Below are 12,158 nucleotides of genomic sequence, written 5' to 3'. Positions count from 1 at the left end.
AGTAAATCAGGATTGGGATGCCTTTATTATGTGACGATCTTTGAAAAATATAACTAAAACTGTGAAAAATGTACAGAATGGTATAAATTCTCCAGGGCATCTCAAAAAAGAGAAAAAAACCCTGAGTCTTTAGAACAGGTTCAACAGTAAAGTTCAATAGATGATAGCACATCTCCTCCCACTGTGTTATCAGAGGAGCTCCTCTTTACTCCCCCCCGGGTGCTGGGGCTTCACTGAACATTTTAACAGAATCCTCCAGAGTACACTGTGTGCTCTTATACGGCTTTTATCGGGACTGCACACTACCTCAGGCTGTCGAGGCTGCCTCTTGAAAAAGAGAGTGCACGGACAGAAGAAAACACTTTAACAAGATGTCTCCTGCTGAGTTCTGGATAGTGCTGCTGGGATGTTTATCCATGTGTCATGCAGCACCTACTGTTGCTCCAACATTCTCGCCTCAGGAAGAAAACTTGGCCACGGTAATGAAACATCAATATAAATGTGAGAAGCTCCTGTCGGCCCCTATGGGGACACATAAGAAACACTGTGGATTGAACTGTCATAGACATATAAAAGAATGGAATTGTCTTTTTCTCCACACCAGGACTACCTCTCTCAGTTCTACGGAGATGTCGGCATGACAAACTCCACGTTACGAAGCCTTTCTAATAACTCATTCAGCCAAGATCTCCAGGCTATGCAGGCCTTCTTTGGCCTGGAGGTAAAGTAAATTAACAAAAATAGCATCTATTTTTGGTCAACATTCAATGAAGTGAAGAAATGTGTATTTGAGACAGCTGACGCTCAGTTCCAATCTCAAGGTTGTTTCAATCCTCCGTCTATGGGAGAGAATCAAAAACCTGTAAAATTCCCATTGGAGGCTGAATATCTTTCAGTGGAACTGGTGTGTGAGTGTGTGAATGGGCAAATTTGACAAAGTGTCTAAAGCGATACATGTCAAACTTTCCTGTAAGCAAAGCCTTCTAGTCAAATGTCTCATACTGGGATTTATTCACACAAATAATCTGTAATTTTCTATAAAAATCTTGCCCTTACTCTACACTCCACTGAAACCAGGTGACCGGTGTCTTGAATAATGAGACCGTTGAGGTGATGAAGGCACCGAGGTGCGGCGTGTCAGACATCAGCCGATATGGACACTTCCCCGGGAAACCCAAATGGGAAAAAAGGCTTATTACGTACAGGTAATTAATAACTACTATTATCGCCTCAGTCATATCATATATAAATATTGTGGATGGACCAAAAAAAAAGCTGGTAGCGGTGATAACCATGTGTGTTTTGAACAGGATCACTCAGTACACCTCAGACCTGACGCAAAGCCAGGTGGACACAACCATCGCTCAAGCTTTCAAACTCTACAGCGACGTCATCCCACTGGATTTCAAACAGATCTACAGCGGCACTGCGGACATCATGATCCTCTTCAAGGGTGGATGTGAGTTTAGAATGAACAGAAATCAGTGAGGGAGTAGATGAAAGAGTAGATCTTGTTTGATCATTAAGACGATCTCCTGGTTGATGGGAATGTTTTTCTTTGTATTTTCAGACTTAAAGTCTAACATATTTTGTTCTGTCTTGTTGAAGATCACGGGGACTTTTACCCCTTTGACGGCAGAGGCGGAGTCCTAGCCCATGCTAACTCGCCCGGACGCAATCAGGGAGGGGACACGCATTTTGATGATGATGAAACATGGACTTTAACCCAAAGAGGTAAATATTCAATACCGCTAGAACCTTTACGTTCCCAAAACTCAAGCTGTCCTCTCAATTTAAAAAACCACCATGCTTGTTGTCTCTGAATTCACATGAAGAAAGGCCTGCAAGTGAAAGTTGTACTGATATCAGACTGTGACTGCTGCGTTCAGGTGTGAATCTGCTGTTGGTGGCAGCTCATGAGTTTGGCCATGCTCTGGGTCTGGACCACTCCAGGGACAGAAGAGCACTGATGTTTCCCACTTATCAATATGTTAACACAAATGGATACCGACTGCCAGACGATGACAGACGAGGGGTCCAAGCTCTTTATGGTAAACATAAACAATAAACAAGTCTCAACCACTAGTCAGTTTCTTATAAGGTGCATCTATGGGTTTTTGTTGTGCGATGAGTTGAGATCATTGTTTTGGTTTATTGGCTGCGATATTTTTCAGGAAGCCGAACGCCAGTGCCAAAACCACCAAAACCCGAACCTCGCCCTGATCCAGAACCTGAGCCTGAGCCGGAGGACCCAACTGAGGATCCAAATACGAATCCCACAGATGAACAATGCAGTCGCGACCTTGTGTTTGATGCTGCTACGTCTATCAAGGGAGACCTGTACTTCTTCAAAAGCGGGTAACTCAATACACGACGATCAGTCAGTTTATGCGCTCAAAAAAAAAAAAAAAGATACGACAACTTGCTGTATTTCACTGCAAATCCCTTTAAAAGGTATTACTGGAGGAAGAGCACAAGTTTCGCAGGAATCCGTTTAATTAAAGTGAACACAAAATGGTCACAAATCAACTACGTGGATGCTGCCTTTGAAGTCCCATATAAAAATGTGGCGTATCTTTTTCAAGGTGATGATCATAACTGGAAATATTTTCACAATTAACGCCATCTGCCAAAGAAATGACGATGTACTGGTCTTTCTCTACAGGACAGCAATACTGGGGCATCAGAGCTCGTGCGAAGACAGTTATGCCAGGTTTTCCAAAGTCTATCACCAGCCTTGGCCTTCCCTCCTCACTCAGTAAGCTGGATGCTGCCGTTCATGTGACATCTACAGGAAAAACCCTCTTTTTTGCAAAACATAAGTATTGGAGGTGAGTGCTGCTTTGTACCCACTGGTGTTTTATGTACAGAAAATAAGGAAATATCAAAAAAGATGAGTACAGGGTACATGAACACACCTTTTTTTCCCCCACTTTTCTTCCACAGCTATGATGAAAGAAGTAACCGAATGGACTTTGGATATCCAAGATTCATCAGTCAGGACTTTCCTGGTATTGGTTCCAAAGTTGATGCAGCCTTCGAGAATTATGGTAAGAAAAGCCAGTTTTACATTTCTCCACTAATTCATATACATAAGTCACACTGAGGTCAAAAAGCTGTGGTGACACTTGAACACAAGTGTCTGAAAAGTGCATATACATCATGTTGCATGGCAGAATATAAGCTGAATCTCTGCTTCTACAGGTTATCTATATTTCTCAGATGGCCCTAGACAGAGTGAGTACTACCTGCCGTACAGGAGAGTGATGCGTGTGCTGCTCAACTACGGCTGGCTCAACTGCTACTGAAAAGCCACAGACGCCACAACCCAACAGTCTTCATGCAAAATAAAAACCGCAAATAATGAGTTCATTTTGTGAGAGTCACATGAATGACATACGAGATGTTTTGATGGTGAACAGTTCTCAGAAGATGTACTGCTGTTCCGTGAATGCATAAGGCAAATAAAAGGGTCAAACAGAGGGAAAGGCCAGTAACTCATTACCCTTTGATCAATACTGCAAGTAATCTTTGACTTGTTTTTTTGGCTTGAAAGCGTTGATATTGACTGTGTTTGCTTTGACATTAATGTAAGTCAAATCTGACCAATCAACTTGCTTTTGCTGCTAAAAATGCAGCGAAAAATTATGATATGAAAACATTAAATGAATGTTAGCAAAATTAAGTTGTGCAAATCCTCATTTGCCTCATTTACAGTAGGATTCACATTGTTATCACCTGATCCAGCATGGACAAGATAGCACAAAGCTGCTGAGAAACAGTTGAGTTCCTTTATTTTAAAGTTGGTTTTAGCCACATCTTTAACTATCATGTTGTGAAATAACATGGTATTTTGGTGGGACACTGGCATTTTAAAACTTGGACCACAGGGCTTGTTCAACCACATAACAGTAGAGGGAATATGAAAAGAAATCTGAGTCATGATTCCATCCATAAAATTGGACAAATAAAGGATTTTTATAGCTGAGGTAGGTGGTGGATATGCACGAGATCTGAACTACGAGAATAGACGTTCGATGTCTGTTTCAAATAAGTTAAAACGACAAATATGTTAAAATGACAAAAATAAATTCTATTCATGACCTATTATAGGAGTGACAACCAGAATATACTCACGTAGAGTATTTCAGCCTTCAGCTTGGTATACTACAAGGAGCTCAGCTGCAGACAGGAAGGCCTTGGAGAAGGTCATGAACACAGCCCAGGAAATCTCCAGCTGCCCGCTGCCCCCCCCCCCCCCCCCCCCCCCCCCCCCAGGAGGAGACCACCAGCTCCAGATGCCTGGGAAAGATGACTGAGCTCCTCAAAGACCTGTCCCACACCTATATTATCAAACAATTTCTACCTTTGTGACACAAGATCATGAAAAACAACCCTGTTTCATGTTACTTGATAATTTTTCCTATGTGTAAAATGTGTGTACTTTTTCATACTTATTGACAGATAAAGGGAACAACACCTGGGAATTTGTTTTGTGACATAATGACAATAAAATTCTTGTCAACATACAACTTTGATAAGATTAAATACACTGAAATAAAATAAATGGCAAATGGCAATCAAAAACCAACAGCTTACCACAATTTCAGATTGTTGACGCGTGCAAAAAGAAAATACGCATGCGCATCTTTGGGAAGCTTTTAGCAAATCTCCACGAGTCTATTAGTTAAACATTTATGGCAGTAAAAAATATATTATTCTAATTTACACTTTTTAAGTAGTTTCTACATGCACATTTTTTTTCATCTTTGATGCAAACCGGAAACTACGTACTCGTGCGTTCGCTTACACAGTCCGGGTCGAAACACTTCTTCATTACGGACCGACAGCTTGCCACGGTCGTTTGAAATATACAAAGTATTATTATCACATAGCTGTGTGTTTTGTAATGCACGTAGTTTGAAACTGCCTCTTATAATGTTGCAGCTGTGTTGAGCTCGATGTGAAAGTTACAGTTGCAGGATGTTGTGAGCATGTAGCCTCCGTGTGTGTCAACAAAGCGACGCAGACCGTCGATGGTTCCGCTTTATGTTTCAAACACACAACACGAAGCTGAAACGGGTGTGTTTCCTGCAGTTTATTTAAGGTACGTGTGACTTGCTCTTTACAGTCATTTGCCCTTTTCTGTGTGTTTTCGTGGAGCTCCGTGAACAAATGCAGCTAATGTCAAATCGCTGGTGAATAAAGTCCCCCTCCTCTTCTGTCAGCACTCGGGCTCATCTTCCTCCTTTATGGAGTCTCTCAACACGTTTGAGTCAGAGATGGAGGGTGATGGACAGGGCAGCTACTCACTGTTTCCTGCTCTGGACAGCATCGCTGGTCTCTCTGGGGCAGCTGAAACTCTGGAGAGGTTAGTGCACAGTACCGTGGTTTTTAATTATGACCAGATGTCATTCACACCATAAAATCATATAAATCAACCGTATCACTGTTAATACACAAAGAATAAAGTGAAGGAACCAAATCAACTATGATTTGCTCCAGGCTTGGCCATTTTCTTGGTTTTGTGTATATCATTAAATGAACCTAAACAGTCCATGATTATACTAACATGTACTGCTGTTGACACGAATGTTTATTTTAATAAAAATAATAATGATACATTTGTGTTTGAGTAATCAACATTGGATGAAATTTTGAAGTTGGGCGTTCATTGCTGAAAGAAAAAAAAAAACAACAATTCAACACAGCTCAGCAGCTCAGGATGTACTGTGTGTGTGTCAGTGAAGTCAGAAGAATGTTTAATATTGAGGTTGGTGGGTCTTTTGTGTTTGCAGTGAACCACCAAGTGAAATAGCCGAGAAGCCAAACCTGACGTGGCTTGATGCTGCTCAGGTATCCACCACATAACTTTCCAATGACATTTCAGGAGTATGTGTGTTTCTCAGTGTGAAAATAATTTCTCTCCATTTCTTTTCTGCAGATTGTCCTCGAGGAGGCTGGCCGGCCCATGCACATTAAAGAAATCAAACAGAGAATCGTCGACAGGGGACTTGTTCAATCCAAGTACCGTAGTGGAGTTTACTAAATTTAACTTTAAACTATTTTTGTGCAAATCAAACCATAAACTGACTATTCAGACAGATTCTCTCGGTTCTGTTCAAGTGAAGATATCCACTCTGGTGCTTCATAACATGGAAAGTTGACCCTAGACAAACACTGTCATAACAAATGAAATATAGGATTAGTGTCCTGTGTATTGCACCATGATCTGTAAGTTGAGTTTGCCCTTGAATCTACAGCCAGGCTGATTCCTTTATTTTATTTCCACCAGTGCAAAATCCAGCCTGGAAGCTGTCATGTACCGTGAGGTAAGGAAGTTGTTTGAGACTCAGGCTTACGCAGCCTCTGCTGTGGAGTATAATAACTGACACCGTCATTTGTTCAGTGAGTTGAACATACATCATCTGTATTTCTGTGTGTATCTTTTAATTTTTACCATGTTTCACCACTGTGTTTTTTTCACCGTATTTCCAACCTTTAAAAGGAGGTAGACCTTTCTGTGATACTATAACTAGAGCAAAGCACTCTGTGCTCAGATGTAGAAGCCTTAAACTTGCTGCTTCTAATTGGGATTGACTAAGTCGGTATTAATCCCCAGCCAATCAAATCTGGCAGTTTTAGCCCTTTGCATTTGGCCTCAGTCTCACATTATGTTTCAGACACAAAAAGGCAGCAGGAGATTCAAGAGGATTGAAAACAGAAACGGAGTCTTTGCACTGCTGGTGAGTTTTCTGGGATGCTGATGCAACTTTCACACAAACCCTAAACATGTAGAGCAGGGATGTCAAACTCATTTTAATGTAAGTAGTTCAGTGTAATGTCAGCACGGCGAGATCCAAAATGAAAGAAATGTCACCACCTCTCAACGTTTCCCTTAGTTTTATATGAAAATGTTGACATTTAATGAATTGTTTGATTGCAAAACCTGATGAACACGACCCGAACATTCTTGAGAAAAAATGAGTGAAATCTGAAATGTTCTCTGTCACAGTGTTTCTCTCCGAACTATTGTGAGCCAACGTGTGTCACTTTTTTTTTGTTTTGCATTCAGTGTAAACATTTTCATACACCTACATTCATCAGGCTTCAGTGCTGTTGCCATTTCTCTTTGAAAAAGTTAGCTCATTTTTTAATCAGTGATTTTTTTTAGTGCTAACTGTCGGTATCAGGATCTCCTCTCTGTCAAAAAGTTAGGAATAGCAGACCGACAGATTTTTGGCCACAAGCCATATGTTGAAAACCTTTTTGATGAATGCGACTCTCTGACAGTCATGCATGGGTCTCAGAGTGTTGTAACAGATGCACATATTTCCATACAGAACTCTGTAAAACTGGTAGGTCGTGTGTTGCTGTGGGGATTGAGTGCTGTCGGGTTAAACTTGATTGACTTGTTGTTCCGAGGCCACATTTTTCTGGAGCTATCCTGTGCTGTATATAAATATATTTCTTCGGGAGAGAAACTCTAACCAGTAATAATTTATTGTTAGTTTTTTTTTTTTTAAGTGTGTGATCTTCAGAAAACCCAGACGCGCTTTGATTTCAGTTTGTCATTCTGCCCTTGAAAGGGAAGCTGCATCTTTGTTATTTTTGTTTGTCTCCATTTCGCCTCCCCGTAGACGTTAACCTCAGACTCATCAGGTACACATGAACAACTGTCTGCCCTCGTCCTCTCTGTGTCCCTCCAGACCGACGAGGAGCGGCAGCAGGCCCTGCAGGCCTTCACCGCCCAGTCCTTCCTCAGCTCTCCTCAGCAGAGCACCATCTCCAGCTCTGGCTCGGGCACCACGGCAGCCGCCTTCCCTTCTCCCGCCAGTTCCTCTGAACACAGAGGCAAAATGAAGAGAGGCCTGCGGAAAAACCAGAATGAAAAGTACAGGCTGAAGTACCTCAGGCTGCGGAAAGCTGCTCGAGCTATGATATTTGTGAGTAGTCCATGTATTCATGAAAGAAAAGCTGTTATTCACACAATAAAAGGAGGTGGTATGTTTTTATTTATGTTAAACTCAGCATAATTGATGTAAGGTTACCTCTGACACAGTCAAGCACTTTGTTTGGGTTTAGTACTTTCAGTTATCAAGGAGTTGCTTCACTTGCAGGAAAACGCAGCTCTCTGTGACGAAGTTGCTCACTTAGAAGAGAAGTTTCTGAGGGCAAAGGAGGAGCGCAGGTGAGTTCAGAAGCCGCACTGTGGAGGATTGTCTGAGTGGAGCTCCGTTTGCGATTGATTACATATTACTGGTGTCAAAAATAAGAGATTTCAGTCATATTTTCTAAAGTAAATCACACTGGATTTTGTAACATCACTTTGAGCTGATGTCCAAAGTCTAAAATCTATTGAGTTGTTTCGTGTCGGTTTTTTCTGTCTACAAGAAAAAAAACAGTTTTTTTTTTTTTAGCTTGAATGCTTTTGTTGTTGTGGTTGTTGTCAACTGAAAAGACATTTTCACTATGCCTAACTTTCTTTGTTTCCGTTTCCAGGTTCCTACTGAAGTCGTTGCTGCAGTACCAGTCCCTGTCAGAGGGGGACGTGCTTCCTACACCCAGCTCTGGCACTCATCTGCCCTTGCAGCCTGTGGCATTAGCCCCAGGCCCCGCAGGGGCGCCAAGCCTCTCCGGGTCTCATAGCCTGACGTCAGTGGCGTCAGCAGAGGAAATACCACTTAAAAAACCCAAGAAGGAGAGAAAAGAGCGAGCCAAGGAGAATGGAAAGGAAGATCGTGAGTCCTTGTGGATGAGTGTTTGATGTGTTGATGCAAAAATCCTCAGCTGAGTTAATGTTGCGTTTTCAGTTCCAAAGAAGATTTCTAAGAAGAGGAAGCTGACGGATGGCTCCAGGAAGCTGGTGCAGCCCATCCCTCTGGATTCGTCTGGTCGTCCCGTCTTTCCCATCGTGCTGGGAGGTGTGACGGTGTACAGTCTGGGAGAGGTCAGCGTACGATGTGTGTCACATGCTGATATAGATTTACAAGCACCATTTCCTGCCATTGTAACTGTGGCTTGGTTGGTAGAGCAAATTGAAGGAAATCAAGTGAAATTATAAAATGAAGTGAAACTGTACCTCAGTGGAAATGCACTCCGTATATTACACTGTTCCTTGGTACTTGGTACATATTGTGTCGAAGTCTGGGGAACAAGTTACCACTGCTCATTCAAATCCATGATGAGCAGTATCTATCATTCACAAGGTTGGATTTGTAAAACATACAATCTATTAATTCAGTCAAAACTCGTAAAATTCCAGAATCATGTAAAATATCAGCAATGATCTTATTCAAAGCATTCAACAAATTAACACCAAGAAACCTACGATATTTTTCATTTGAAATTTAACAGAGTTCCTGCAACCTGAGAGGATGTGGAGAATTCACATTGCCTAAATTCCATACAATTTGTAAATGTTTTTGTATGTCTGTATGTGGAGTGAGACTTTAAAACAGCTAACAACATATCTACCCATTTAAACTGATAGATAAACTCATGGTCTGGTTCCAGCATCATGACAGAGTATACTGATACTGTAAGGCTGACATGGCATCGTTGTTCCCATTGACATGTGTGATGTTCCTTCCCTCCCCTCCATCCTTTCTTTCATTCCATTGCTGCTATGTTATTATTAGAATTGTTACTCTCACCAAGACCGTTGGCGGGGGCAATGTTTCTGGTAGGGTTGGTTTGTCTGTCTGTCTTTTTGTCTGTGAGTGGCATAACTCAAAAAGGTACAGATGGGTTATGTTGAAATTTTCAGGAAACGCTCGAAATGGGACTACAATCAAGTGCTTAGATTTCAGGAGTTATCTGTATTAAATTTTTTGAGCTGTGTGGCAGAGGTTTGCGTTCTCTGAGTGCTTTTGTAGTTGTTTTGTTTTTGTTATCGGTAGCCTTTGTATGTTGCCCATGGCAACACCACCATGAAGTACTCTGTTCTATTTCCATGTACACTTTGGTTGAGGAATGAAAATGCATGGAATTGTTTATTATAGTCTGATTTGGTTATCATAGTCTAGTAATAGCCCAAGTTGCTTCCTGTCCTGGTCTTGAGGTTTTAAGGTTATTTAAAATTTTGCTGTTTGCGTCACTAGTGAGGTGAACTGGGATTTAATGTTTTATTCTTCCCACTCCATTAACTCCATCGAAATGAATAAAGCAATAATAACAAGGTTTGCAAGTTCGATTCTCTATCTGACCACTGTATAAAATCCAGCTACCATCAACCACTGAAACCTCTGTGATTTCCAATGCTCCTCAGATCATCACTGACAGAATGCTGTTCCACGATGAGTGTGCCATCTACCCGGTGGGGTTCTGCAGCACCCGCGTCTTTGCCAGCATGAAGAACCCCGACCAGCAGTGCCTCTACACCTGCCAAATCAAAGATGGAGGAGCGGGCCCTCAGGTGCACACACTTCCAGACATATAGTTCTCATTCATTCTGCCAAGTCTCCATCATCCAGGAACATTTCATCAGCTTATATTGAAGTTTCTGTTCAATTTGATCCTTGTAAATATTTTCTATAACTGTCACTGCCTCCAATCACAGTTTGAGATTGTGCCTGAAGAGGATCCTCAGAACGCCATTGTGGCCTCGTCCGCCCTGACGTGCCACTCCAACCTGTTGAAGGCCGTCGCCGCCGTCAGGTACAAACATTGCCGAGGCTTCATTCCAAAGCTTTTCTGTTGTTTGATGAGTGTTTTGATTCTTTTCACTGTGTATCTGACACATGTAGTTGGCTTAAAAAAAAACAAAATCTACAGCTAAATCAACTTTTTGGTGACTTTTTAACACTTTTACCATCGTGTCTCTCTTGCAGTTTCAAGTCGGTGGCGCCAATCGTGCCATCAGGAGCAGACTTCTTTGGTTTTTCTCATCCCACCATCCAGAATCTCATCCAGAGTTGTCCCGGAGCTCGCAAATGTAGCAAGTAAATATACGCTGCTTAGGATTGAATATAGGTTTCCCACAACTTGCAGATCTTCCTTTATGTTGAAAACATTATTAGCAACAATAACTCAAACAAACCCTGCACGGGTTTTCAGCTACAGATGGATCCGTTTCGAGGTGTGTCGTCCCGGCGATGGTCAGGTCCCTCACAGCCTGTCGGAGGACGACGCTTCGGTCAACTTTGAAGCCTATCAGAGACACCGGGGCTTTGATGAAAGCATCAAGACGGAGCACATCGCAGGTTTGTTCAGCTCGTTTTCTGCACTGAAATAATCTTTAATGAGTATATAACCTGACACATAGACTTTGGAAATGATTATCATCATCATTATCTGAGGTTACTGTCCAGAAAGCAGAGGCTTGAAGCCCATGAACGTGGTTGTACTGTGATCAGCTGTGAATGTCAGTAATCCTCTTTCAGCTAGTCGAAATAACATACAACTCTGAAATCTTTTTAGTGTAGTCTTAAATAATTCTGCGTGACACAGAGTTCTTCTGTCTCCTTCCCAGCACAGACCCCTCCGTCTCCGAGCTCGTCTCATCAGCACCACCTGACCTCTCCCACCATGAAGCCCTCCGCCTCATATTTCAGCTCCTGAGATTCAGCGGGGAAGTCCAGATCATTCATGAAATAATCAAAGTTCTCATCCATATTTACAGAGTTTGTAGTTTTATTTCTGGCATCTTCTTCCTGGTTAAAACAAGTGTGAAAACTGAAGCATTTGTCAGTATTTGGGTTCCACCACCTGATGATATGTTGTGCTATCGACTGTGAGTCCCAAATGGAACTGATTCATTTTTCATCAGTAAAGATTTTATTCCTTATTGTAGAGAAAAACTGAACGAAATACCATTTGTGCTTGTGTATACTTATCATTTATACACTCTCTCTGTCTCACTTTCTCTCTCTCTCTCACACTCTCTCTCACACACACACACACACACACACACACACACACACACACATTGACTTTGATGTAAACATGCTGGCTGTGAATAAAACACCCTCAGATTTATGTTGCGCACAGTTTAATTTTAAAAGCATTCCCTGTTTGAGGTGTTCACATTATTAGCAGTCCAGCAGTTACAAATACTGATTAAATTCAGCCCAACCAATCAACATACAGCATAATCATAGTAAATAGAAGGCAACCCTGAGTAGATGTGATTGTCCCCTTCGATGACTCTCACTGAT

General features: G+C 41.8%; 2 protein-coding genes across 3 annotated transcripts; both read left to right on the top strand.

Moving 5' to 3' along the window:
• Positions 1-266: 266 nt before the first annotated feature.
• LOC115400332 (collagenase 3-like) lies at positions 267-3,308 on the top strand. The gene is made up of 11 exons (XM_030108138.1): positions 267-479; positions 605-721; positions 1,078-1,205; positions 1,311-1,459; positions 1,609-1,734; positions 1,890-2,051; positions 2,175-2,358; positions 2,455-2,585; positions 2,666-2,831; positions 2,947-3,050; positions 3,205-3,308. Exons 1-11 carry the CDS (start codon positions 372-374, stop codon positions 3,306-3,308), a joined length of 1,479 nt encoding a protein of 492 aa, XP_029963998.1. The 5' UTR covers positions 267-371.
• Positions 3,309-4,832: 1,524 nt separating this feature from the next.
• On the top strand, positions 4,833-11,949 carry tbrg1 (transforming growth factor beta regulator 1). Of its 2 annotated transcripts, none has more exons than XM_030108184.1 (15): positions 4,833-5,107; positions 5,229-5,371; positions 5,799-5,856; positions 5,945-6,027; positions 6,296-6,332; positions 6,684-6,746; positions 7,710-7,946; positions 8,121-8,191; positions 8,503-8,741; positions 8,814-8,950; positions 10,271-10,417; positions 10,562-10,659; positions 10,833-10,943; positions 11,059-11,204; positions 11,479-11,949. In XM_030108184.1, the coding sequence occupies exons 2-15, from the start codon at positions 5,253-5,255 to the stop codon at positions 11,736-11,738; spliced, it is 1,806 nt and encodes a 601-aa protein (XP_029964044.1). In that variant the 5' UTR covers positions 4,833-5,107; positions 5,229-5,252; the 3' UTR covers positions 11,739-11,949. The 2 variants fall into 2 exon arrangements, with proteins under 2 accessions (XP_029964044.1, XP_029964045.1); XM_030108185.1 differs by having other exon boundaries at positions 11,474-11,696.
• The last annotated feature ends 209 nt before the right edge of the window (positions 11,950-12,158 follow it).

This window comes from Salarias fasciatus, chromosome 14 (genome assembly GCF_902148845.1).
Source record: "Salarias fasciatus chromosome 14, fSalaFa1.1, whole genome shotgun sequence".
NCBI classification, from domain to species: domain Eukaryota; kingdom Metazoa; phylum Chordata; class Actinopteri; order Blenniiformes; family Blenniidae; genus Salarias; species Salarias fasciatus.
The sequence above is the reverse complement of the archived record's forward strand: the minus strand, read 5'-3'. Positions and strand labels throughout refer to the sequence as shown.

Bases quoted from the DNA above. Each gene is read 5' to 3' on its own strand.
- LOC115400332 (XM_030108138.1), top strand. From the start codon at position 372: ATGTCTCCTGCTGAGTTCTGGATAGTGCTGCTGGGATGTTTATCCATG. The intron at 1,460-1,608 runs GTGAGTTTAGAA...GTCTTGTTGAAG, and splicing joins GATCCTCTTCAAGGGTGGAT to ATCACGGGGACTTTTACCCC. The intron at 2,052-2,174 runs GTAAACATAAAC...GATATTTTTCAG, and splicing joins AGGGGTCCAAGCTCTTTATG to GAAGCCGAACGCCAGTGCCA.
- tbrg1 (XM_030108184.1), top strand. From the start codon at position 5,253: ATGGAGTCTCTCAACACGTTTGAGTCAGAGATGGAGGGTGATGGACAG. The intron at 6,028-6,295 runs GTACCGTAGTGG...TATTTCCACCAG, and splicing joins AGGGGACTTGTTCAATCCAA to TGCAAAATCCAGCCTGGAAG. The intron at 6,747-7,709 runs GTGAGTTTTCTG...GTGTCCCTCCAG, and splicing joins ACGGAGTCTTTGCACTGCTG to ACCGACGAGGAGCGGCAGCA.